General features: G+C 38.2%; 1 protein-coding gene across 2 annotated transcripts in view; it reads left to right on the top strand.

The window, feature by feature from the left end:
* The window catches only part of LIMA1 (LIM domain and actin binding 1), a 121,676-nt gene that overhangs the window by 48,555 nt on the left and 46,037 nt on the right, over positions 1-27,084 (top strand). For both annotated transcript variants that reach the window (XM_069092569.1, XM_069092570.1), the window contains exons 3-4: positions 7,439-7,484; positions 13,998-14,459. In XM_069092569.1, the coding sequence (XP_068948670.1) occupies positions 7,439-7,484; positions 13,998-14,459 (508 nt within the window). The remainder of the gene's footprint in view (positions 1-7,438; positions 7,485-13,997; positions 14,460-27,084) is intronic.

Below are 27,084 nucleotides of genomic sequence, written 5' to 3' on the forward strand. Positions count from 1 at the left end.
AAAGATTCTCCAGTTGATAAATGATCAAAGGATATGAATAGGTAGTTTTCAGAGGAAGAAATTTAAGCTATCAATAGCTATATGAAAAAATGCTCTCAATTGCTAATAATCATAAAGATGCTAATTAATTAACAAAACTGAGGTTCCACTTCATTTCTATCAGATTGGCAAAGTTGACCAAAAAAATAACAAATATTAAAGGGGATGTGGGCAAACAGCTAAATTAATTCACTGTTAGATGGAGTTCTTTGTCCTCTAGCCATTCTGGAAAGCAATTTGGAATTGTGTCCCCAAAACTACTAAACTGTAGACCTTTTGACCAACTACTAGGCCTAGCCCACAAAGAGTTCATAAAAAAGAGGAAAAAGACCCATATGTACAAAAATACTTATAGCATCTCTTTTTATAGTAGCAAAGAATTAGAAACTGAGGAGGTGCCCATCAATTGAAGAATGAACAAGTTATGGTATGTATATGATGGAATACTCTTGTATAAGAAATATTGAAGAGGAAGATTTCAGAGAAACATGGGAATAAACTGATACAGAGTGAAGTGAGCAGAATCAGGAGAATAATTTATACAGTAACAACAGTACTTTAGAGACAGAACTTTGAAAGTTAAACCTGATGAACACAGTGACCAACCACAATTCCAGAGGACCCAAGATGAAGTGAGCTACATGCCTCTTGATAGAAAGATAATGGACTCAGAGTGGCATTGTGGGCTATGGGAGTAGAGGGGACATAGCCAGTTCAGGAAATGGTTTTTTGCTTGACCATACATGTTTATAATAGTAGTTTTGTTTTTCTTGCTTTCTCAATGGAGGTGTGAAGAAGGGGACAGAAATTGCAGATAAGAAAATAAATTTTAATTTTAAAAAAGATCCATGGTGTGGCCGAGGCCAAGAATTTCAATCAGTACATAACCATTAAGAGCCTCTTAATAAGTATCTGGTACTTCGCTAAGCACTGGGGATAGAAATACAGAAAAGAAAGACAGTCCCTACTCTCAAGGAGCCTATACTCTAATTATGTGGGGGGAGGTGCTGGAAAAGGTACTGGATTTGAGGGTATAGTGAAGAAGTCATAGAAGTTCCAAGGTAATGCAGTCAGGTTGAGAAAACTTTCAGTGCTTTCAGAATGTTTTGATCTAGGGAAAAGTCTGATCATGAGTCTCCTAGTCAGAGTTTAGCAAGCTCCTGACCCCCAGTTTGAGTCTGGGTGACAGAAGTTCAGGCTTTTCCCTGAATGGTAGACTGCTGCTTGTCCTACTCTCTGTCAGCTAGCTGGAAGGTGCTTTTAATTCAGAGCAACAGATTGCAGGCTTCTCTTTGGTTTGGTCATAGATATGAAGGTGCTGCTAATTTCTGTTCTTGCTTCTTGCAAGCACACAGCCTCATCTCCATGACCACTCCTTGCCCTGGTATGCAGTTAACCTTAGGTTGAAGTTGCAGCAACAAGTCAGCAAGCCATTTGCCCCTAGGTTTAGGTCTCCTCATTCCATATTAGATCCACGTTCCCCTCCCCCAGTGACAAAACTACCAATTGTATCCTATTCCTGCAGAGAAGGCAAACGTTGGGTACAAATTAGTGGTGGGGTCTAGCAAGGTGTGAGCAGTGATGGGATAAAAGTATAAGATAGAGAATAGAAACTGGTCGCTAAGAGATCGAGACTGGGGAGAGAAGAGAGTGTAGCCAGAGCAGAAGTGATGGATGGTCAAGGTAGGAAAACATGGAGGACTAGAGGGTTTGGAAATTTTGGTGAGAACAAACAACAGGCTTAGGAGGAGGAAGACAGAAAAAAATGAGATGAGATTATGAAAAAAGTCACTAGGTGATAATTCAGTTTTCTCAACTGTGAAATGGAGATAGTGATAGCACCTGCCTCTCGTGGTTGTTGTGAGGATCAAATGAGATAAGAGTTTTAAAAGTGCTTATTTAGTTCAAAGTTGTGGCAAATGATTGTGATGGAGTTTTATTGTGCTCCAGTGAAGAAATGGTGAGGGAGGTGGTTTCAGAAACACCTGGCAAGGCCTGTATGAACCAAAGCAAAGTGAAATGAGAGGAACCTGAGATCATTGTGCATAGTAACAGTAGTGTTGTCATGGTGATCAACTGTGAAAGACTTGGTTCCTCTGATCAATCCATTAGTCTGATCCAAGACAATTCCAAAGGAGTTATGATAAAGAAAATGCTATCCACCTCTAGAAAGAGAACTGATGGACTCTGAATGCAGATAGAAGTATAATTTTCTTACTTTATTTTTCTTGTTTTTAAAAAAACTATGACTAATAGGAAATATGTTTTGCATGATTTCACATGTATAATTGCTTGCCTTCTCAATGGATATGGAAGGAGTGAGAGAGGAGAGAATTTAGAATTCAAAATTTAAAAAGAAAAGAATGCTAAAAATAGAGTGTTTTTAAGTGCTTATTTAAGTACCTGGTACATAGTAGGTGTTTAAATGTTTTTTTTTATTTTTCAAATGCTTTAACTTCTGATTTACATCATTCATTTCCTCCAGATTTTGAGTTACAAATTTTCTCTCTGTTTTTCCCCTACCCACTGCCTCAAAATAGCAGTCCCACAGGATATCCCCTCCTCCAATCTGCTCTTTCCCATTTTTTTCTCCCATCCATACCCCTTTTGACTTTTCCAGTGGATCTCTATGCCCCAGTGCTTGTATATCTTATTTCCCAATTACATGTAAAATAGTATTAATAATAGTGTATGTGTGTATATATACATATATACATATACATACATACATACATATATATATATATAGGAGTATTTGATTTTAAAACTTTGAATTCCAGATTCATTCCCTTCCTCCCTTGTCACCCACCCTTTACTGGGAAGATAAGCAGTTCAGTATAGGTTGTACATGTGTGGCTAATGCAAAACAATAACATAGTAGATATATTGTAAAAGACTGATTATCCCTCCTATCCCACCTCCCACTTGTTCTATTCTCTACTTTGATCCTGTCCCTTTTCAAAAGTGGGTGCTTCTAACTTCCCTCCCCCCGAGCCTTCCCTCCCTTCATCATACCCCCTCTCATCCCCTTCCCCCCTACGCTCCTGTAGGGTGAGATACCCTATTTAGTGTGTATTTCATTCCCTCCTCAAGCCAAATTCAATGGGAATAAGGTTGACCCATTCCCTTTTGCCTTCCTATTCTTCCCCTCCATTGTAATCATTTTTCCTTACCTCTTCTATATGAGATAGTTTACCCTATTCTGTCTCTCCTCATCTCTTCTCATTATATTCCTCTCTCACCCCTTAATTTCACCTTTTAAGTATCATCCCTTCCTATTAAGTTGGTCCTGTGCCCTCTATCTGTGTATACCTGTAAACATATATACACATTCACATATTCATATGCCCATATACCCTCATATATAGACATATATATATATTTCTATTCCCTTCAACTACTGAGAAAAGTTTCATCAGTTACAATTATTGTTTTTCCATGTAGAAATGTTAATAGTTCAACTTTGATAAGTTCCTTATGATTTCTTTTCCCTGTTTACCTTCTCATGCTTCTCTTGCTTCTTGTATCTGAATGTCAAATTTTCTGTTCAACTCTGGTTTTTTCAGCAAGAATGCTTGAAAGTCCTCTATTCCATTGAATGACCATATTTTCCGCTGAAACATGATACTCAGTTTTGCTGGGCAGGTGACTCTTGGTTTTAATCCCAGCTCCTTTGACCTACGGAATATCATATTCCAAGCCCTTTGATCCCTCAGTGTAGAAGCTGCCAGATCCTGGGTTATCCGGATTGTGTTTCCACAATATTCAAATTGTTTCTTCCTGGCTGATTGTAATATTCTCTCCTTAATCTGGGAATTCCGGAATCTGGCTATAATATTCCTAGGAGTTTTCTTTTTGGGATCTTTTTCAGGAGGTGATCGGTGGATTCTTTCAACTTCTGTTTGGCCCTCTGGTTCTAAAACATCAGGGCAGTTTTCTTTGAGAACTTCCTGGAGGATGATTTCTAGGTTCTTACTTTGATCATGGCTCTCAGGCAGTCCAATAATTTTTAAATTATCTTTCCTGGATCTATTTTCCAGGTCAGTGGTTTTTCCCATGAGATATTTCACATTGCCTTCTATTCTTTCATTTGTTTGGATATGTTTAACAGCATCTTGATTTCTCATAAAGTCATTAGCTTCCATTTGCTCCAATCTAATTCTGAAGCAATGATTTTCCTCGGTGAGCTTTTGAGATTCTTTTTCCATCTGGCAAATTTGGCTTTTTAAGGCATTCTTCTCCTCATTGCCTTTTTGAGCCTCTTTTGCCAGTTGAGTTAGTCTATTTTTTAAGGTGTTATTTTCTTCAGTCAGGCTGTTGACTCTCATTTCATAATTTTCTTGCATTGTTCTCATTTCTCTTCCCAATTTCTCCTCCACTTCTCTTATCTGCTTCTTAAGGTCCTCTATGGCCTGTAACCAGCTTGTATTTTCCTTTGAAGCTTTTGGTGCAGGAGTTCTGACTTCACTGTCTTCCTCCTGTTCCATGCTTTGCTCCTTTTTGTCCCCCAAATAGGAGTCTAACATTGGAATCTTCTGTCTGCTTTGTTTCGTTTGCCTGGTCATGTTGCCCCTCAGTCACTTGACCCCTAGGCTTTTTGCCACAGTAGGACTCTGCCACCAGAAAGGGGAGCTTTCGTCCCAAACACTGGGGTTTTCTCAGCTGCTGGAGGTATTAGATGGGTGCCCTCTCTGAGGTCTCCACACACTCTGGCAAGCTGGACACACACCCCAGGACCTCCACCCTAGACTGCAATCCAGATCCAAGCAAGTTAAAGCAAGAGCGATCACCCCTCAGACTGGTGCTTGGATCCCCTACACTCTACAGGCCAGGAGCTGAAGCTGCCATATGGTGCTGGCTGGCTGTGCCTGAGTCTCAGCGGCTTCTTGCCCTGGGAGCAAAAGCCATGCATTCCCACTTCCTGGGTCTCAAAGTCCAGACTGCACTGACCTCTCACTTTGTCCTTCGCATCTATGTGTTGATAAATCTGGAAACAGCTACTGCTGATCTGGAGTCCCTCAGGCTGGCAGCTGGTCAGGCTCACCCTGAGGCTAAAGCCTCGGCTTGGGGCTGGACTTGGCTCCCAGAGCGCTGTGCTGGCTAATTCCTGCCGGCCTGTATCCTCAGCTAGAGGTTAGCTTCTCTGTGTCATTTTGTGGGTTTTGCAGCTCCAAAGTTTGTTTAGAGTCCCCTTTTTACATGGATTGGGGAAGGTGGGAGCCAGAGCATCCGGGAGGTTCTGCTTCTACTCTACCATCTTGACTCTGCTCCCCCCCCCCTTAAATGGTAAAAAGAATTCTAAAAGGATAAAGGAATTTCATAGTTCTTGAGAATGGAAATGGAACATTTATTCAGTAACAGCCTGACCAAGGATGTTTTCTGCTTTATGTGTGAGGCAGAATGATAGAATAAGTCATGTAAGTTGAATAAATTGATAAAATCTTAGGTTAGAGTGTGTAAGGGAACATCAATATAAAGGTGAAAGTCTCCCCTAGTACCGTGTTTCCCCGATAATAAGACACTCTTATTATTTTTTTTGGAAAGAAAAACACCAGAGGGCTTATTTTCAGGGGAGGGCTTATGTTGTCCTGCCTCAGCTCTCCTCTGCGGCACTGCTCTCAATGGCGCCAGCAAGCAAATAACTGGGGAAGAACAGGATGACGCGCTCACTGCTCCAGCTCTGATTGGATGCAGCTCAGAGCACGGCGTGCGTTTCACCGGGGGGGGGGGAGGACGGTGCATACAGAGGGTACCGTAATGTAGCGTGTAGCGCAGGGGATCACCTTCACTACAGTAGCAATCTCAATAGGGCTTATTTTCGGGGGAGGGCTTATTTTAGAGGAATCTTACACAGTAAGGGGAGGGCTTATTTTCGGGATAGGTCTTATTATCGGGGAAACACGGTATGAGAGCAGGAGTTAGGGTAGAGAGGTAGACTGTGAAGCAATTCACTGAGAAAGAAGGAAGAATATACTTGGTATCAGGAGATAATAGTCACCAGATCTGTATTAGTTGATATATTTGGATAGTGTAAGCCTCCAAGAAGAGAAGATAGGTAAGTGGTAACAGTAGAGAAAGTCTGGAAGTGGTATTCCAACTCCCCCTCCAGGACAGATTTTTCTGGGGAAGTGGTATGTGAGATAGTGCAGTCTGTATCAGAAAGGATGCTAAAAGACGTAATATTATTGGTGGGGATAGATATGGGAGGACAGCTCTCAGTGAAAGTCAAGAGAAAAAAGGAAGGAACATGAGAGAAAGTGGTATAAAATAAAGGTAAGTTTGTTAATTATAAGTGATAATTCTTGAGGGCACGAGTAGAAGAGTTGGGTTGATTTGGAGAGGGTCATGGATGGGGGGATAAGATTGAAGTGGATGGAGATGAAAGAGTAGGCAGCAGGAATTGGGGAGAAATGTTTGCTCTTTAGTAGTCCAGGATTCAGCATCTCAGAGAATGAGAGAGTAAGAGAAGGAGGGACTTTCTTACCCCTTGGGGAATGGATTCAGGCCCAGTATCATTGGTGGGAGGAGCTCTGCTGTTGAAGGCAGCTGAGTAGGATCTTCATGGGAGCTTAGCCCTAAGAACTTCTACCTGGTGCGTAGGCCTTATGATATATCCAGAGACAGAGAAACTGAAACAGATCTTGAATGTTAGTCTGATCCCTGGGGCACCCCTACTGCCAGAGCAGCAGCCTAACTGTTGAACACTTCACAGTAATGGTCTGTGAACTTTACTTAGCTTAGTTACTTAAAATTTGTTTAGCATTGACTGGGTTCTGGGTAAGTAGGAGCTAACCATAGTTAAGACTGATTTTTGTATAATGGAGAGTGTGGCTCTAAGGGATCAAATGTCATTGAGTCCTTGGACTCGACTCCTAGTAAGCCAGTTTTATTCTGTTACGCTAGGCTTGGAGGTTCACATTTTATCTTCTTTATTTTCCTTAAAGTGGACCCCCCAAGCACCCCAACTGTCCCTGGAATTGTAGTTTCTTATTAGCTTTTAAATTAAGGGTGATCCAGGTTCAGGCTTTTACATACTTAGCTCAATCTGAACCAGACTACATTGGCCTTAAAGCTGATCTAATTTGGTGTCAAATACCTAATAACTCTTACCCTGAGATGAAGTCATCATAGACAGTCACTGGCAGTGTATTTAAAATATGCTCCAGCTGGCTTTCTTTGAGACCAGAAGGGTAGAGTAGAATGAGGCAGGTGGCAGAGTTCGAGGATCCTTGTGGGGTTATGTGTCCCCTCTAATGCTTCCTGTACTTATGACCCTTCCTGGAACTGAGGTAACTTAGTTGTTAAATGAGAGGTTGGACTGGATAACTATTGACCCCTTCTAGGTTGTGACCTTTGGAACAGTTATTGATCTTATGCTAACTTATTTTTCCTTTTGAAGATATCAGAAAGCAGCTGAAGAAGCAAATACAGATAAGAAGAGAAATGTAAGTATTCAAAAAATTACCATGTCTCTCATAATATCATGAAGAGAGCCTGTGTCATTGAGCTATAGCCAATAACTTCGGGCTTCTTCAGCTCCTTGTCAGCTAAGCTAGGCAGTCATGCCAAATGTTTAAATTTCTTAGCTGTTTACTCAGGAAAACTTGACTCAGACTTATTGAATCTCACTTTTCCAGTTAGGTTTTACTTTTTACCCACTTTCTCTTTTGGGTTCCCTGAAAGATGGAGAAGTCAAGTGATATGTCTGAGTTCAACAAGACAATTTACTGGTTGTGCTCCACTTGGAACTCCTGGTTTTTCTGTTCTTGTCATCTTTTCCTTTAATTGCACAATGTAAATGTTTTCTTCCATATTTTCAACCTTGTTAGTATCTTTGCTGCTTCTTTGATTCTGTGACTTAAAAGAATCATTTTCCAAACTTTTTTTGTTAAAACTACTTAGATATTTGAAATAATAATCCATACATGTTACTTGTAGGTGAAATGGAAAAGTGGCTTAGATATGAAATATCTATGGAATATGTGTCAAGGAAACCAGCAAAATATAGGAAACAAAACCTATTCTACACTGAATTGTTGTCTTGTAATAAGTTGTTGAAATATATTGCTAAATATATTTAATTTTTAATATTTTGGAGGGGGAAAGTGTCACTACCACTGAAGTTTTTCTTGAAGTGCTCAGAGGTCATTTAGTACAACTTGTACCTGAACAAGAATCTCCTCTATAAAACAGAATCTTTGTGTTGTAGGCACCTTTGTGTGCAGTAGATAGAGAACCCAATCTTGGACTCAGGAAGACCCGAGTTCAAATCCACCCTCAGACACTTACTAGTTTTTGACCTTGGGCAAGTCACTTCACCTCTGTTTGATACAGGTTCCTCACCTGTAAAGTATGAAAAAATAAAATAACAGCACTTAACTCCCAGGGTTGTTGTGAGGCTCACATATCATTGTAAAGCTCTTAGCGTAGTACCCAGCACATAGTAAGTGCTAGATAAATGTTAGCTATCATTATTTAGAACACCGTAGGGAAATGCTGCTTTAAAACAAAATTTCTTGACCCCTAATCCAGTTAGCTGGTTGAAGATTCATAAAATGCAAGGAATTCACAGGTATCTCTAAAAGGTTTATTGCCCTTAATTAAAGGAATTGTATGATATGAAGAGAAGATGGGCTGGTCACATAATAAGAATGAGGGATAAAAGGTAGACAGCCAAAGTATTCAAATGGTACACTCAGAATGCAGGGAGAAAGGAAGGCCTCTTGCACAATGTGTAGAGACCCTTTGGTACTTTTTGGAAGACAGAAGTCACACAGGAGGGGCAGGTGTGAATGGATTTCAATCTCCAACACTACTGATCTGTTTGAGTATGCTGTGTTTATTTTCCTGAGATTATTTGGCATAGAATGTGTCCATTTAGCTGAATACTTATTAAAATTTGAGTTTTTACTTTTGACTTCTATATGAAAATAAGTCTGGGAATGACAGCTGACACACTAGAAAACAGACAGTATGTGAAAGGGTCTTAAGCTGGAGCACTGGGGTGAATCTAAGAAGACAAAACTCAGACTAAATGTAAAGTCTTATACTTGAATACAAAAAGTCAGCTTCTTAAGTATGTGTAGAACAGGTGTGGCAAAACATCAGTTATTCCAAAAAGCTTCTGGGGCTTTTAGTGGACCACAAGCTCATTATGTCATATAGTTAATAGTCCAGCTATGCTCGACCCTTGTGGGCACCATGGTTTAAAAAGGACATCGATGAACTGGAAAGCATCCAGAGGAAGACAACCAGGATGGTGAAGGGCTTCAAGGGCGTGTCATGTGAGGACTGCACTTGCTTATCTTAGAGAACAGATTCATAGAAGGCTGCCCATGGGAAGTACCAGACTCAATGTGTGAAAATTGCAGAGGCCAATTTAGGCTCCATATTTATTAGGAAAAGCTTCCTAATAATTAGAATTGCCCAAAAGTACAACAGATTGCCTCAAGATGGTAACTTCCCCTTCAGTGAGCGGAAGCTAGATGAGTGCTTGTGGGGTAGCTTAGAGTAGTACAAAATGACTTGCACTAGATGGCCATCGAGGACCCTCCAATTGCTGTGATTTGTAGGGTCACAGATACAGAGCTGGAAGGGAAATTAGAGATCACTGAATCCAGCTACTCATTTATAGGCAAGGGAAATGAAGCACAAAGAGGTTAGCTAACTTGCTTATGGTTGCAGAGTTAGGAGGCAGTGGAGCCAGACTTTAAACCCAGCATGTCTGACTCCAAACCCAGCATTGTTTTGGATGAGAAGTCTGTAAATAATGGTTTAACTGAGTGAACTCTGCAATATTGAATTCTTGGATGAATGAAAGTTGACAATAGGGTTAGGTTTATAGTCAGGAAGGTTTAAGATGGAAAAGAAGGTCATTGTCTCATGTCATGTTAAAATTGTACTGCATTTCCAAATATATTTGTAAAAGATATTAGAACTGTATTTAATAACAAATGACTGTGAAGCATTGTGCTAGGGATATAGAAATAAAGAACTCTACAACTTCTTCATCTGTGGAGTTTGAGAGTAATATAACATGTACAGAAGTAACCCAGATTTAGAATATTATCAAAACATTATTAGTATGTCATGACCTCAATCCATAACTATTTGTGAAATGCCTACCATGTTCCAGGCACTGTGCTAAATGTTGGGGAAACAAGAAAGGTAAAAGAGTCCCTGCTCTTGATAAGCTCACAGTCTAATGGAGGAGAAAACATGGAAATAATTATATACAAACAAGTTTTATGTATATATATATATATATATATATGTATGTATAGAATATGTCTTTATGGAGCCATGCTGTCTCCCACAAATTTTCTCTTCCTAAATTCTAATAAACCATTCTTTTAATAATTCATCCTAGACTTTTGCTAAGAAAATCAGAAGGTGGACGTGCTCTGATTTGAGAGAGAGAAGAAAGAGAAAGAGGGACAGAGAGCTAGACAGACAGGCAGATGAACAAACACTGAGACTGACCAGATTCTTAAAACTTATGAGCTTGGCTTGGGCTCCTGACAAGATTTTAGAGCACGCGCACACACACACACACACACACACACACACACACACACACACACACACATTTTGCCTTTTGGAGGGCAATTGGAGTTAAGCAACTTGCCCAAAGTTACACAGCTAGGTGTGTGTGTGTGTGTGTGTGTGTGTGAAGTGTCTGAGGTCAAATCCGAACTCAGGTCCTCCTGACTGCAGGGTCACTGTGCCACCTAGCTGCCCCTAGAATATATTCTTAAACAGATGGTTTATGAAAATTAAGAAAGGAAAGTGATTACTTGGAGTTAGCATAGTTTCATCAAGAATAGGAAGTGCCTAACAAAATTTATTGCCTTTTCTAGTTTTGTTTTTCTTCCTAAAATTACTGTTTTGGTAGGTCATCAAAGGAATGCTGTAGACATGGCATACCTGGATATAAGCAAGCCATTTAACTAAATCTCTCACATTATCCTCATAGACAGTATCTAGAGAAAGATGACCATGCTGGTGAGGTGCCTATGCAGAATGGATAGAGTACAGAACTTGGAGTAAGAAAGACCTGAGTTCACTGTGGCCCCAGATACCAGCTGTAACCCTGCACAAATCACTTAATCTCTGTTTATCTGTTTCCTCATCTTTAAAACAAGGATAAATAATGGTACCTACCTCCCGGGATGGTTATAAGGATAAAATGAGATCGTATTTGCCCCCCAAAATCGCAAATTTTAAAGTGTCATATAAATAATTACAGTAATAATGATTATGATGATAATTATTACAAAGAACAATTTAAGAAACTGAGTCTTTTAGCCTGGAGATGAGAAGACTTAAAAAGGACATGATTATTGCCTCCAAGTAATTGAAGGGCTGTCCTGGGAGAAAGGGATTAGATTGTTTTATTTGACCTCTGAAAGCAGAACCAGGAGTAATGGTTGAATTTATAGATTTAGATTTCAACCCTGTATTTGTAAAAATCTTCTAATAGAGCTGTTCAAAAGCATAATGGTCTATTTCAGGAGATCATTTGTTTCCAGATACTAGAATTTTATCAAATAGAAGTTGAATAACCCTTTGGGGGGATGTTTTAGAGGATATTCTTATACAGATTGGTTTAATTTGGACAAGATTACCTCTGAGGTCCCTTTCAGATTTTATGATTGCAAAATAGACCAATTAGGTGGATTCAGAATTGGTTGAATGGTCAGACCAAAAAAAAAAAAATAGCCATTAATCATTTGAGGTCAACTTGGGAGGGAAATTGTCATCTATGCCTGAAATGTTCTCTTTCCTCTTAGATCTCTTGAAATCCCTAGGTCTCTTCAAGCCAATCCCATTGCAATTGCTCTGCATTTATAGTACTTATCTGCATACCTGTTGTATCCTCCCTGCCGAAAGTTAGCTCTTTGATGGCAAGGATTGCTTCCTTTTTTTTTTTTTCTACTTAGAGCAATCGGTCCCTTGCATATATAATAGATGATGGTAGCGAATGTTTATATAGTGTTTACTATGTGCCATGCACTTTAAGCACAGTGATTTCATTTGATCCCCATAACCATCCTGGGAGATAGGTGTTGTTATTATCCCCATTTTACAGATGCTAAGGGGATCAGGGAAATCTTCATCAAGAAAATAGCTCCTGAGCTGGGCCTTGAAGATTTCCACAGATTGGGATAAAGAAGCAAATTATAGGCATGGAAGATAGCTTATGTGGATGTACAGAGGGGAAAAGAGTATAGGATGGGGGTGGCTAGGTGATGCAGTAAATTAGAGCACCAATCCTGGAGTCAGGAGGACCTGAGTTCAAATACGGCCTCAGACACTAAACATTTACTAGCCATGTGACCTTGGACAAGTCACTTCACCCCAATTGCCCTCCAAAAAGCAAAAATAAATAAATAAAAATCTTTTAAGAGCAGTAGGTTTAAGATTTGCACAATGCTTTAAGTATATATTATTTTAGGTTAAGAAATTTGTATATTTTCTATAGACAACCAGGAACCACTGAAAGTTTTTGATTAGCATAATGACTGGTCAGATCTGTTGACAGTTTTGTGAATGTTGAATTAGATAAAAGAGTGACTCTAGATAGGGACAGCAGTTAAAAGACTTTTTTGTTTTGCTTTTTGGAGGGCAATTGTGGCTAAGTGACTTGCCCAAGGTCACATGGCTAGTTTTTGTGTTAAGTGTCTGAGGCTGAATTTGAACTCGGTCCTCCTGACTCCAGTGCCAGTGCTCTATTCACTGCGCCATCTAGCTACCCCAAAAGACTCTTTTTTTTTTTTTTAAGCAATTGGGGTTAAGTAACTTGCTCAAGGTTACCCGGCCAGTTATTTCTGGGTGTGGTGCTGAGTGTCTGAGCCCGGGATTCTATCTCCAGGTCGTCCCAACACTGGAACCAGTGCTCTTACTCACTGAGCCACCTGGCCACCCCTCCCCAAAAGACTCTTAATATAGTCCAGGAAAAAATGAAAAGGACTTCAGCTAGAGTGTGACTGTGTAATAAAAGATGCACAGGAACAGAAGCGAGAGAACACAGAGGTAGAACAACAGAATTTTACACAGGGCTTTAAGGTTTGCAAACTGTGTTGCATAATTATCTTATTTGATGCTCACAGCAACCCTGTGAGATGAAGGTGCTGTTAACTAGACTTTGGACTTGACAGTTAATTGGATGAGGAGGTGGGATTGAGGAAGAAGAAGAATCAAAGATAGTTTGGGTGACGGATGGTGTTGGGCAGGATCAGGGGAGGAAAGTTCTGTTTTGGACCTGTTGAGCCTTAAGTACTCCTGGCAGATGAAGGTAGAGTTATGTAAGCAGGCGCTAGAGATATAGGATTAGTGCTCAGGGAAAAGCTAGATACAAGATCTGGTGATTTTCTTCATAAAAGTGGCAAGTGAAGCCTGAGAATAGATAAAATAAGGGGGAGAGATTAGAAAGACATTAGAAAAAATTATAATTATATATATAATTTATGCAAGCACATAAAAATTGTTTCTAAGATGTTTTAATTTATTAATAGTATCTGGAATGAGCTGTGTGCTTTCAACTGCCCTCCCTCTCTGTTTCTTAAAAATGTTACATTAAACTCTTATTAATTTAGACATAATGCTTAAAGCTTCCGACATTTGGATATTGTTCCTTTTCCCTTAATTTTTAGAGTGAAAACCTCTGTCTCCAAGGTAACTACCATTAGATCTGGACTTTGCTTTCTTCCCCTTTTTGTCCTTATAAGTCTCTTCTGTTTTATCACTTCCTGCTTCAGCCTCTGCCTTTCTTTCTCTTCCCCCCTCCCACCCCTGGGGTGTAGGCTTTCTCCATGTGGCACAGTCATAACTGTTCACAGCTGTCTGAGACAGCAGTGAACAAGGAGCAGTGTGGAGTTTTAACTTTCATTTTACAAAGAATATGTTTGATGCTTCAACAAACAGGTTGTAACTAGCAATAATTTTCTTTCTTCTAGAACACTGAGAACTTCCCTCAGCATTTTAGAAAGGGGACTCTGAGTGTGTTAAAGAAGAAGTGGGAGAAGCCAGAGCTGGGAACAGAGCCTCAGACAGAATCTCTACGGAACAGCAGTGCTGAGGTGAGACTGAAGGTCGACCATCTCTGTGTTCCAGTGGAAAACAACACTTCTTCAGTAGCTGAAACTACTCAAGTAGAAGAGATTAATACCAGATCTAGACTTCAGTCCTCTCCAGAAGCCGTCATGCAGGCTCAGTATCCCAACAATCACAGTGAAGAATTTAAAGTCCCTTCACTTGAGACTGACAAAATGGAAAACTGCCTGAGAGAAGCCAAGCAAGAAGGAGGAAAACCTGAAGCCAACGAGAACCCACATGCTACAGGCAAAATAGAGAAATATAATGTCCCACTCAACAGACTGAAGATGATGTTTGAGCAGGGAGATACAGCTCAGACAAAGGTAAGGACGGAATAGATTACAAACTTAAACAATTCAGCCATCTACTTTTCTAGTGCATTAAAAAAAGATAATAGGTTAAGTATATAAGGGTTATTACAATTGATATATTTTTTGTTTTGTAGGTAGTGAATTATGTTTTTCAGTTTCAAATTAATTTCACAGGTAGTTATAATCTGATTTTTTAAAACAGTAAGTTCAGTTTGAATTTCAAGCTAATCCATAGGAATGGGATAAGAAGTGAAATAAGTTGGAAATTGTGTCTTGTGCTTTTCCTTTTAATTTTTCTTTCTGTGCCTTTGTCATTTTAAGCCTTAATTGTGAAATCATGGTTAAGATTTTATCTACTTTGACACAGCTACAGATGAAGTGTTATGTTAAAGTTTCAGCTTTATGACTTGTCTCTTTCCCAGCTGAATCCTTTCTTTTAAACTTCCTCCTTTGTGCTCTCAACAAATGTTTTCTATCAGCTAAAATCCTTTCCCAGGGAAAAAAAAAATAAGTGAAGATGGTAAGCCTAGCCTTTGCCTTCACTAGTTTTGACTTGCAAATACATTGGGCTTGCATTTTCCTACAACTGCTAATGAAATTTGATCCTGCATGTGGACTGCAGACTAGGTCCCTAGAGGGAATTAACTAGAAAATGAGTTGCATATGCCAGTGACTTATAACACAGTCTAGGGGCCTCAGAGTTGGTAGATTTTTCCAGTTTTCTCATATTTTCCTACATATTTGGTTGTTTCAATGGAGTGGTTTGTTACAACATTCATTATGATTAAATAAACAGATTTGATGGTGAGTAAGCTATTACTTGCACTACATACCATCTAGATAGGAAGGTTGATTGTACAAAGGTAAACATTTAGCCTGAATATCTGTTTACAAACTGTTTTTGTGAGGAAATCTTTTTGCTTCTTGAGTTAAAAATGAGCAGTGAGTCCTTTTCTTAAGGCCTGGAGGATCAAGTAGGCTGTGAACAAGATGATCTCTTCTTGGAACTTTGAAAGAACGGTGCTCCTCAAGTTTGGTCCCTTGTAAAGTCCTTGATTAAGTTAGATTTGGGGAAATAGTTGTGAGGAAGAAGGAAGATTTTTAAAAGAAAAAGGTGCTCAAATTTCAAAAGTCAGATTGGTTTTCTCCATTGAATAAAAATTGGCTTTCTGTTAGCATTGAAACTAATTGTCATTAATGGTGTGCAACAATTTTGATTTTTTTTTTATAAAATGAAACATGAATTGCCCAAAGGCCCTTTTTCCTACTTAAATTCTATTTTCACCCAGTTTCATACTATAGGCCTGTCAAATCCCCTTTTCTTCTTCATGGACTTTATCAAGAGAAAAGGGAATTTTAAATGAAAGGAGAAAAATTTCAGAAATCTAAAATGAGGGTAAAGGGCTTTGTTGTAACTCAAAGCACCATTGTAAGTTGCCACCTCACAGACCCTATTAGGGGCAGAAGAGCTGTGATGTCATGCCAGCACATACAATGCAGATACAGTGAGGAAGGCCTGGATGCATGTTGAAACTGATCTGAGGTAGAAAATGACTGGGATAGTAATACAAAGTGCTAACACATGCAAGGATCTAAAGAGTAGCATTGTTTTTTTCTTCTTTGCATTTTTTCCCCAAGTTGTTGACCAGGAGATGGTGGGCCAGGACAAGCTTGTCTGTAGTCTGGTCAGAGTCGAACTCTGGAATACATTTAATAAGAGCCTACCCAGAGGGCAGGTGGTGTTGGATAACCTGGTGGTGTGGAAGTGTTTGAGAAGGGCGGACATTTGACTGTAACCTTTTTGTACCTTTTCCACTCACTGTTTTAAAGAGTTGGAACAGTTAATAGATTGCTTAGGACAGTCTTATGAAATGCACTTGGCCTTCTTGGGGTTTACAGCTGTTTAAATAATTACCATTTTCTGTGTTGGGAAACCATTCTGGGCTGCTCTAAACAGTACACTAGAGATAAATTAAACTGGACTACAGGACTGTATGTAGTATCTAAGTTATCTGTATGTAGTTATTACTAGCATTGATTCAGCTTTAACTTAGCTAAGGCTTTAAGCAGAAAGTTTTTCCTGGACATGTGAAAAAACCATGGAAATGTGGTATAGTATTTATAGGATAATAGGAACTCTTTTAGAATGTAGATTCTAATTCTAGGAAGATGCGATGAAAGCTACTTGTTTTTCAGTGAAAATTAGTGAACCTAAAGACATTAAGTACAAATTACAGGAGTATAACTAACTCCAAGGTTGCTCTTCTGAATAGCCCATCTTAGTTATCCTTGGTTTGGGGGCAGCAAGAATATGGATAATGGAAATATTTAGATAATCCAAAGTCTACTAGTATTTTATCAGAGTTACTAAATGGTCTAGTCTTACATACCCTCTAGTGGAGGTGTTGTTAAATTTTGTACTGAATATAAAACAGAAGATAAGATCCCTCAAGAGGTGTAATTCGTTTTTAGTTAAATTTAACTTTTATGGTCACAGTTAAACTTAGTACCTTAATCAGTCTTCTTACCACACATATGTTAAAAATGATTATGTATGTGTGGTAGACTGATCAAAGCAACTTATAGTCATTACTAGAAAATATTGCAAATGAAATGTACTGTTGACAGTGCTAGTGTGGTCCTTTTTTTACAAATGATAGATACAGAAAAAATATATAACCTCTAGGATTCTTTCCACCCCTGAGATTCTGTATTTCTCACACACACACACACACACACACACACACACACACACACACACACACACAATCTTGATTTCTCTTAACTTCAGTAACCATTCCGTTCCTATCAACCTTGTGGACTAAATTTGTTGATTTATTGTCTTATATGTCTTTAAACATGTGGTATTAAAGAACTTTGTTGAACAGAAGCCCAAATTTGTGTCTGGGAGAGTTGCTAGATTCTCCACAGGTTTTAATTTTTATATCACGTCTAGTCTTTAGGGTTTGTTTTTGCATAATATTGTGTTCAAGACTTTCTTAAAATGTCTTAGAAAAACTTTTTTGTCTGTTAAGTTTTGAATCTTTCACTAAATACTGACCTGTTAGTCTTCAGGGATTTAAGACTGGGTGAGGGTAAGAGGGTAAGAGGCAGCTATATGGCTCTATGTATACAGTGCTAAGTTAGGAAGACCTGAGTTCAAATTTGCCTCAGACACTTACTAGTTGTGTGAACCTATGCAAGTCATTTTGAAAGAAATAAGTTCACTTTTTGTTGAGTTTAAGATGTTTATGGGAGATATAATTTGAGATGTGTAATAGGCAGTTGAAGATGTGAGACTAGAGGTTAGCAGAGAGATTAGTGCTGCATAAGTAGATTTGAGAATCATGGGTATAGAGGTCATAATGTGATCCATTTGAGTGGATGAGTTCACCAAGCAAAATCTTACAGAGGAAGAACAGAAGAAGTCCCTGCACAGAGCCTTGGGAGACACCCACAGTTAACAGAAATGACTTGGATGAAGATCCAGCAAAGGAGTCTGAGGAGGAGCAGTCAGATGGGTAGGAGGAGAGCCAGTAGAGAAAACTAGAGAGAGAAGAATGTCAAAGAAAAAAGGATGATCAGTAGTATCAAAGACTGGGGAAAGGTCAAGAAAGATGAGGACTGAGAAGAGGCCATTAGATTTGGCCATTAAAAGATCATTAGTTACTTCGGAGAGAGCAGTTTCAGTTGGGTGATGAGGTCAGGAGCCAGACTTGAGAGAGTTAAGAAGAGAGTGAGAGGAGGGGAAGTGGACACACCTGTATTAGATGGCCTCTCACAAAAGAAAGGAGAAATATTGAAAGATAGTGGGAACAGAAGGGCCAGGTGATGGTTTTTTTTTTTTGCTTTAGGGGAAACGTGGGCATGTTTGTAGACAGTAGGAAAAAAACCAGGAGACTGGGAGAGACTGAAGATAAGTGAGAGTATAGGGATGATAGAAAAAACAGTGTACTGAAGGAGACAGGATGTAGCAGTATCGCTTGTGCATGCCAAGACGTCAGCTTTGAGAAGTGCTACCTTGGCAGAAGACATCTGAGTGATATGAAGTGAGGAGGAATGGAGAACAGAGAGCTCTCAGAAAATTGTCTCACTTGTTTTTAGCAAAATATGAGGCCAGCTTCTCAGCTCTGAGGGTTGCGGGGAGGGGAACAAGGGAGATTTGAGGAGGGATGAAAAAGGTTTGGAAGAGGCACGAAAGAGGGAGAGGGAAACAGAGGACCATTTCATTTTTGTACTTGCAACTCCAAGGCACACCGCAGTACCTTGCATATGGTAGGGCTTAATAAATTTCTGTTGATCAATTGATAAAAAATAATCAAACAAAACATGAAATGAGGAATAAAATGATTTGTTGATAAAATTGTAATAGAAATAATCACATGAATTTTAACATAAAATACTGGTGGCATATATATTAATTTAACATAATAGACACTTGGCAACAGACATTCAAACAAATCCCAGTTCCAAGTACATTGCTTGGAAAAATGAGTTCATCAGTTAACAGAAAGGTAAGATGTGTCTTTTAAACTTTATAGTATAGTACTAACCCTGACTTTTATTTGACCAGAATCTCCTTGATCTACACTTTGACTTTATTTGTTTTGATATTTTTGTATTAGCTCTACTATCTTCATTCAGCATTTCTTCAGATAAATATTTCTGTGTTTCTCTGATTGTTTTCAGTTCATTCTTTGCTTAGTAATAATGTTTATTATATTCACACACCATGATGTGTTCAGTTTTACCAAGCTTTAGGCTGCTGATTTATTTCCAGCTTTTTGTTATTATAAGTAGTGCTCCTATATAAGCATTGCTAAACATATAGATTTTCTTCTGTCAGCTACCTTCATGTAATATAGTCCCAGCAGTAGAATCTCTAAGTCAAAGGGTATGAACGCTTACTAGTTTTTCTTGCATAGTTTCAATTTTTTTTTTAAAACAGTAGAACCAATTCACCCACGAATTAGCCTATTTTTCTTTCCATAGCCCTATCCAGCAATGAGTTTCCCCATATTTTGGCATACTTGCTAGCATGAAAAATGTGAGGTGTGATGCCTTAAAGTTGTTTTAATTTTTGTTTCTCTGGTGATTATTATATTTCTTGATTATTAAATTATCAGTAATTTGTTATTTTAATTATTTTTCTGGTATTTAATTAACATTTAAAATTTTTTCTTAACATTTTTTTATCTGGTTATTTACCTTTTCCTGACATGTTGAAATTGTTTATATTCCGTGAAAAGTATTTATTTTGTGGCATTTCCTTATTCTACCTGATCCTTTTCTCACCTTTGGCTTTTTTTTTAAGTATAGTTGTAGTCATTGTATATGTCACTTTACCCCCCACACACCCAATTTTTGTTGATGTGTTTTATTTTCATAAATCAGATACATTCTAACAAATATGCAATTCTCCACCCAACCACACAAAGTTTATATCCCTAAAATGGTAATAGGTAAAACCACCTACAGTAATGAGCCCAACAAATAGTATATATCCTTTTAAAAATTTCTGTATAGCAAGAAAGGAGAGACACATACATATAAATATTGTTAATTAAATTTGATCCAATCTTCTGTGCTGTTTTAATGGCTTTATTTACATAGTTTCAAATGTTAGATATTGTTCTTTGAACTCTGCTTTCTCAATTCAACTTTACTTCTTGTAAGTATTTTCATATTTTTCTGAATTATTCGTATTTGCTGCCATTCCTTACAATATAATATGTTCCATTACATCCGTATGATAAAATTTTTTCAGCCATTCCCCTAATATTGGGCATATAATTTGTTTCCACCTTTTTTCTATTACAAATAAAGCTACTAACATGTTAAAGTGTATAAAGAGTGGCACTAGGAACCCAGGTTCAAGTTCTATGTCTGACATTTACCAGCAGTGTGACCTTGGGCAAGTCACTTTACCTCACTCAGCCTCAGGTTCCTCACCTGTAAATTAGAAATAATAATGCCTGGAACACACCTCTTAGGATGGTTGTGAGGATTAAAAAAAAACATCAATTAATAATTATTTTAAAAGACTGTCAGTATATTGGTTAGTTTTGTCAGTAAGTCAACAAGCATTTATTAAGCACTTACTGTATGTCAGGTACTGTACTATTGTACTACTATAACACTGCTGAGGATACAAAAATTACTTTTGTATTGTTGAGCTGCTTTTTTTCTCTTTTAAAATTTGCTACAATCTTGCTTATTGAGGTATACATGGAAATGAATGTGATGTTTAAAAACAAAAGGTATAAAAGCAAGAACATTTTTTGAGGTTATAATAAGGACAAAAAAAATAGTGCTTCTATGAGTATTTTAATATACATCGTTCTTTTCTTGCCAGTACTAACTGCTTTAAGGGTATAAACTCAGCTCTTGGATTGCTGGGTCAAAAGGTGTGAGTATTTGAGGGAGTCTTATGTGTACACCATTCTTGCTTTGGAGAAGTTCATACAAAGTGATTTTCCATATTCTCTTATCTGATATTTTATAGTTCTATAATATTCCATTCCATTAATATACCACAATTTATTCAACCATTGGACAGACTGGGTGTTTGGTACTTGTGATAGAAAACAAAAACAATAAGTCCCTGCCCACAAGGAGCTTGTGTTCTACTTTCTTTTTCAGTTCAATTCAATGCACATTTTTATTAAGCACTTATGATGTGTAAGGCATTGTGTAATATGCGGGGTATTCAAACAAGTACAAACCATCTGTATCTTCCTTGAACTTCTATTATCCTGGGGCAATGTGAGTTAAGAGCTCAATCAAGTATACTGATGAGAAAAGTACTAGGAAAACTGAGGTAGGAGCGAGCACTAACACCTGGGAGGATCACTTCCTTGAAGAGGCATCACCTGGTTGGAGCTAACATGAGGATTCTTTTTTTTTTTTTTTAAGATGAGGATTCTTTTTGGAGGGCAATTGGGATTAAGTGACTTGCCCAAAGTCACACGGCTAATAAGTGTGTCAAGTGTCTGAGGTCGGATTTGAACTCAGGTCCTCCTGACTCTAGGGCCAGTGCTCTATTCACTGAGCCACCTAGCTGCCCCATGAGGATTCTTAAGAGGCTGAAATGAGGAAGGAGGGGAAGAAGAGTGAATAGAGGCAAGAGATAGGGAATTGAGTTCAGGAAATAGCTACTAATCCAATTTGTCTAGAATGTAGAAGCCAGGAGAGGAGCGGGGAGCATTATGAATTTTGTAAAGATAGATCTATTTTTAATTTTTGGCTTTCTTTAGGGTAGCAGAAATGCTCAAAAATGCAAAATTAATTTTGTGATTAATATATATTGCCTTATTGCTTTCCAAAAATTTGCACTAGTAAACATTATTAAGAATTTCCTTTGTGTTCTTATTTTTCCCTTTCTCAAATCTATTGAAGATCAATCTTTCCAATTGGAAACTGTGCCCAAAAAACTATTAAGCCATATATAATTTCTGACCCAGTGCTACCACTTCTAGTCCTGTATCCCAAAGAGCTCAAAGAAAGAGAAGGACCTATATATGCAAAAATATTTATGAGATTTTTTTCATGGTAGCAAAGAATTGGAAACAGGGGGTGCCTATCAATTGGGGAATGGCTGAACAAGTTATAGTATATGAATGTGATGAAATACTATTGTGATGTAAGAAATGATAAAGGCAATAGTTTCAGAAAAACCTGGGAAGACATGTGTGACCTGATGCAAATTGAAGTGAGAAGAATCAGGACAAAAATTATTTGCTAACAATATTATAAAGAACTTTGAAAGACTTAAGAACTCTGATCAATACAATGACCAGCCACAAATCCAAAAGATTAATGATGAAACCATACTATCCAGAGAGAAAGAGCTGATAGATTGAGCATCAGGAATTTGTTTTGTGTGACAATCCATATCTGTAATAGGTTTTGTTTTTCTTGCCTTCTCAATGGGTGGGGAGAAAATTCAGAACTGAAAATAAAATGAATTAAATTTTAGTAAAAAACCCTTTTCAATGTATTAACTTACTTATGGGTTAATTTCTTTACCTTAATGATATTCACTTTTATAATTTAAAATATGAGGAGAAATTTTGCACCCAAGAGTTGTTTGAATTGACTTTGTCTTATAAGAGCAAATTTTCCATAACAGTATATAATGTTTTCCTAAATATAAATAGACTACCCTCAATGATTCTATAGTTTTATAATGTGATAAGCTAAAAACAGGATGAATCAAATTTATTATCTACCGATTTCATAAGCATTTCTTACAGATAAAAATACTGAAAAGAATGAAGCCTATGGAATATATGATTCCATGGCACTTACACTTTAGCATTTTCTCCAGGTTTACTTAAAATGTTCCCAAATATTTGAATTGGAGCCAGATCAGGAGGAATGACAGAAGTGTGACTGGTGGGTTGGGTGAAGGCTGGTGGTCTGAACAAGGGAGTACAGCTAAAAGTTATCCTAGGGATAGGGATGCAAGGACACTTGCCTGAAGACAGGCACTAATTTTGAAGATCAGTTCAAAATGAGACAGGAAAGATGCAGGAATCGTTTTAAAAGATCAAAACCTTAAGTCCAGGATCTGCAGTGGTAGTGGCAACAATTTATTGGAGGCATAGGAAAGTTTTAGAAAGATTTAGAATTAGATTTAGAGTTTATGAGTAAACTGGTGTTCAGAGTCGGGAACTCCAATTCCATTAAGTATCTAGAAAATGAGGCAGGAACCCATTTATTAAAGAACTTGTGGACAAAAAGGGAGAAGAAGCTTTATTACAAAAGATTGAATAAAATAACTTAGAAGTTGAAGAGATGTTAGGAACCCCTTTATTTTAACAACGGTGAAATTGAAAGCCGGAGAATTGAAGTGATTAGTATGTAAGTAGTAAGGAATAATAGAGTTATGATTCAGGACTTCTGAATCCATATGAGCTACATGAAAGATACAGTTCAACCACAACAGAACAAGGAAGTTGTTGAGAAAATGAAATATCAGGATCATGGAAGGGTTAATACCAAGTATGAAGAAATTGAACTGCTGGACCATGCATGATTCCTTCTGTTCCATAGTTTATAGATGGGAATGATTTCCATTTGGGGGGGTGTATAAATAGCTTCAGCTATGAAGGTACCCTTAAGGGTACAAGAGGCAAAGAGGTAACCAACCTATTAGGATGTTGTTTGTTCAGTTAGGTGTAGATCTACATAGTAACCTACATTTCACCACATTTTCCACAAGCATGTAATGAGAGACTTTATCAAGTGTTTTGCTGAAATCAAGATAATAATTAAAATAGTAAAAATAACAACTAACATTTATATAGCACTTTAAGGTTCACAAAGTGCTATGCATGTTCTCTCATTTGATTCTCACACTAACCCTGTAAGGTATCCTCGTTTTATGGAAGAGGAAATTGAAGCTGAGAGGCTAACTTTCCCGGAGTCACACAGCTAGTAAGCAGCTGAGTCAGAACTGTTTGTTATTAATCTAATTTATCTAACTATTCATTTTCTTAAAAAAAAGGAATTGTGTTAGTTTGGCATGATTTGTTCTTTGTAAGCGTCTTTAAGGGTCTTGTCTTCCCACCTCTCCTACCCTCTTCTGTTAATGATTATAATATTTTAGACTCTCTCAGGTAAATTGTGGAGACAATGGATAAATGATGATATTTGGGTATGAGAGCGGCTATGTTTTCTTCTGTTTTATGCTATTGATTTGAATAATAATATTGAGGTGGTTATCATTGACACCAGCTATGTACAACTTATAAAACTGTTCCTGGTTGGACTCCCAGAATAAGTTTCATGTAGAGAAGGATGTTTCCCTTGCTGGAATTGGAATTTAAGTCCTAGAAGCTGTGGGCTGTGGTTTGGAAGGACTGTTAGGGAATGTATAAAGAGTTTTATCTTTAAAGAAAAAAATAAGACAGTATGGAAGGCAAAGTCTCTCTTTCCCTGTAACTTATGGCACCAGGTATAAAATGAGTAGCATAAAACTGACCTATTCAAGTTGAAATAGTATCTGAATGGAGGTTAACAACACAGAATGTGAAAATAAAACTAGAGACAGAACACTGAAAGATCCACAGACAGCACGTTCTTTTAGCACTGTATGCATGCTTACCTTTAACAAAAGGTGAGCATTTGAAATTCTGCCTCTCATGTGAAGGTCAGGGTTCTTTTTCTGTTACAGGAGAAGCAAATGGAATAGCTGTTTACATCCTGAAAAATTCTGATATTTCACAGTGATCATTTTTCAGTACAGCCCTTGGATTAAGCCTTTGGAATTTCTTCCATTTTTCTGAGTAGCAAATTAGAAATGTATTTGGAAGAAAGGAAAATGTATGTGGTTGTGCAGTGTCCTGCCAAACTTACCCTCTTCCCTCCTCCTGTTTGCCATTTCTAAGGACACACAAGGTTTAATTTCCAAAGAAGTGTTCTGACTCCTAATCTAGTTCCAGGTTCATCTATGAACATGGCTACGATTTGTACAGTATAGCTGAATGTGATGTGGCAGAATTAGAGTTACTGCAAGTGATTTTGAGTTTTGTGGTTTTTTGTTTTAGTTTTTAACATTAATTTTTATAAGATTTTGAGTTCTAAATTGTTCCCCTCTCCCTCCACTCACCCACCCCCAGATGGCATGCAATCTAATACAGATATATTTAAAATATATTTCCATATTAGTCATGTTGTGAAAGAAGAATCAGAACAAAAGGGAAAAACCATGAGGAAAAAAAGCAAAAGAAAGAGAAAATAGTATGCTTCGATCTGCATTCAGATTCCTTAATTCTTTCTCTGGATGTGTATAACATTTTTCATACTGAATCTTTTGGAATTGTCTTAGATCATTGCATGTCTCAGAAGAGCTAAGTCTTAACAAAGTTGGTCATTGCACAGTGTTGCTGTTACTGTGTACAACATACCGTGTTTCCCTGATAATAAGACACTGTCTTATTAAATTTTTTGGACAGAAAAACACCAGAGGGCTTATTTTCAGGGGAGGGCTTATTTTAATGAACATTGACAGCAATTTTAATAAACAGGTAAATGTGAGCAAAAAAAATGTACCTTTATTCAATAATGATCATGTCATCTTCTTCAACAACATCGTCATAAGTGTCCATACCCTGAATTCCGTCCTGGATGTCTTGCGCCTCCATTTCCTTCCGAAGAAGTGGACCCAATCTGTCATGTCCAACAATATAGCTCTCTTTAAATGAATATGTCTTGTCCAGGTAACCTGCTCGTAGTGCCTTGGCGACACAGCTGTCAGTAATTTTATCCCATGACTTCTTCACCCAAGTCACGACTTCTTGCAGACAGGGCTTCACAAAGTTTCCACGCTGATTTCTTTCCATTCTATTTTCAGTGTAGTCATTGACTTCCATGCGCAAATGGTCCTTGAATGGCTTCTTTATTGCAATATCAAGGGTCTGGAGATAGGCAGTCATTCCTGCAGGAATCATTACTTGATCTATTCTTCTCTCTGCAAGGAAGTTCTTCATTTCTTTAGCGCGGTGAGTGCTGGCTGAATCCCAGACTATCAGACCTCTTTGGTTACCTCGCATAACAAGTGGCAGCGTTAAATCAACCCACTTTCTTATAACGGCTTGTGTACACCAGGCTTTTTCGGTTTCAAGAACGTAAATGCCAGATACACGTTCAATCTTATCTTTCTTGCCCTTACTGATTAGAGGTGTGGCTTTCTTTCCATCCAAACGAATTGCCACAACACAGGTGACCCGTGCACTTTCATAGCCAGTGGTGGGAATGTAGATTGACGTTGCACCCCTGTGATGAATTGTTGTTTGAGATCCTTGTCCCACAAACACTGCAGTTTCATCCATAGCAATCATATTGCAGGTTTGGTACTTGGAAATGTCGATCCTATCAATAAAGGACTTGAATGCAAGTGCACGTTTAATAACTTCAGCATCTTCCAGCTTAAACAGTGTTGTTGATCTTCTTAGGGACAGTTCATACCGTTGAAGGAAACTGTCCAACCAGTGTTGTGATGCTTTGAATCCTTCTGAGACCATTTCAAACTCTGGTGCCATTGAAAGGGCAAATGCTTGAATATCAGCCCTGCGCACAACCAAGGCCTTTGCTCTCCTGTCAGCAATCCATTCACCAATGAGGATCTCCAAGTCAGGATATAAGGGCTGCCGACCTGATCCAGACCTGCGCTTTTTCCCTTTTCCCTCATCCACCTGTTGATTGAGGTTATTATAATCTGCTCTCCATATTCTGACCATTCGAAGATCCAAAAGTTTTTCTTTACAGAAAACTGCAAGATTCTTGCCATGTGACTCCTCTACAGTTGCTTTCTTATACTCAACAGTATAGCTCTTCCTTTTTGTACTCATGTCTGGGGGTCAAAACAGACAGAATAATAAAATTATGACCATCAGTCCTTCTTTTCACTCCATCATGCCCCCTGAGTTCTTCTTTTTTCCTCCATCATGCCCCCTCACTCCCGCTTACATACTGGGTTTTTATGTTGTCCTGCCTCAGCTCTCCTCCGCGGCACTGCTTTCAATGGCGCCAGCAAGCAAATCACTGGGGAAGAACAGGATGACGCATTCACTGCTGCAGCTCTAATTGGATGCAGCTCGGAGTGCGGTGTGCGTTTCACTTGGGGGGGGGG

The sequence above is a fragment of the Petaurus breviceps genome, unplaced genomic scaffold, assembly GCF_028583685.1.
Source record: "Petaurus breviceps papuanus isolate PSGF00001 unplaced genomic scaffold, PetGlider_PUasm1.0 191, whole genome shotgun sequence".
NCBI classification, from domain to species: domain Eukaryota; kingdom Metazoa; phylum Chordata; class Mammalia; order Diprotodontia; family Petauridae; genus Petaurus; species Petaurus breviceps.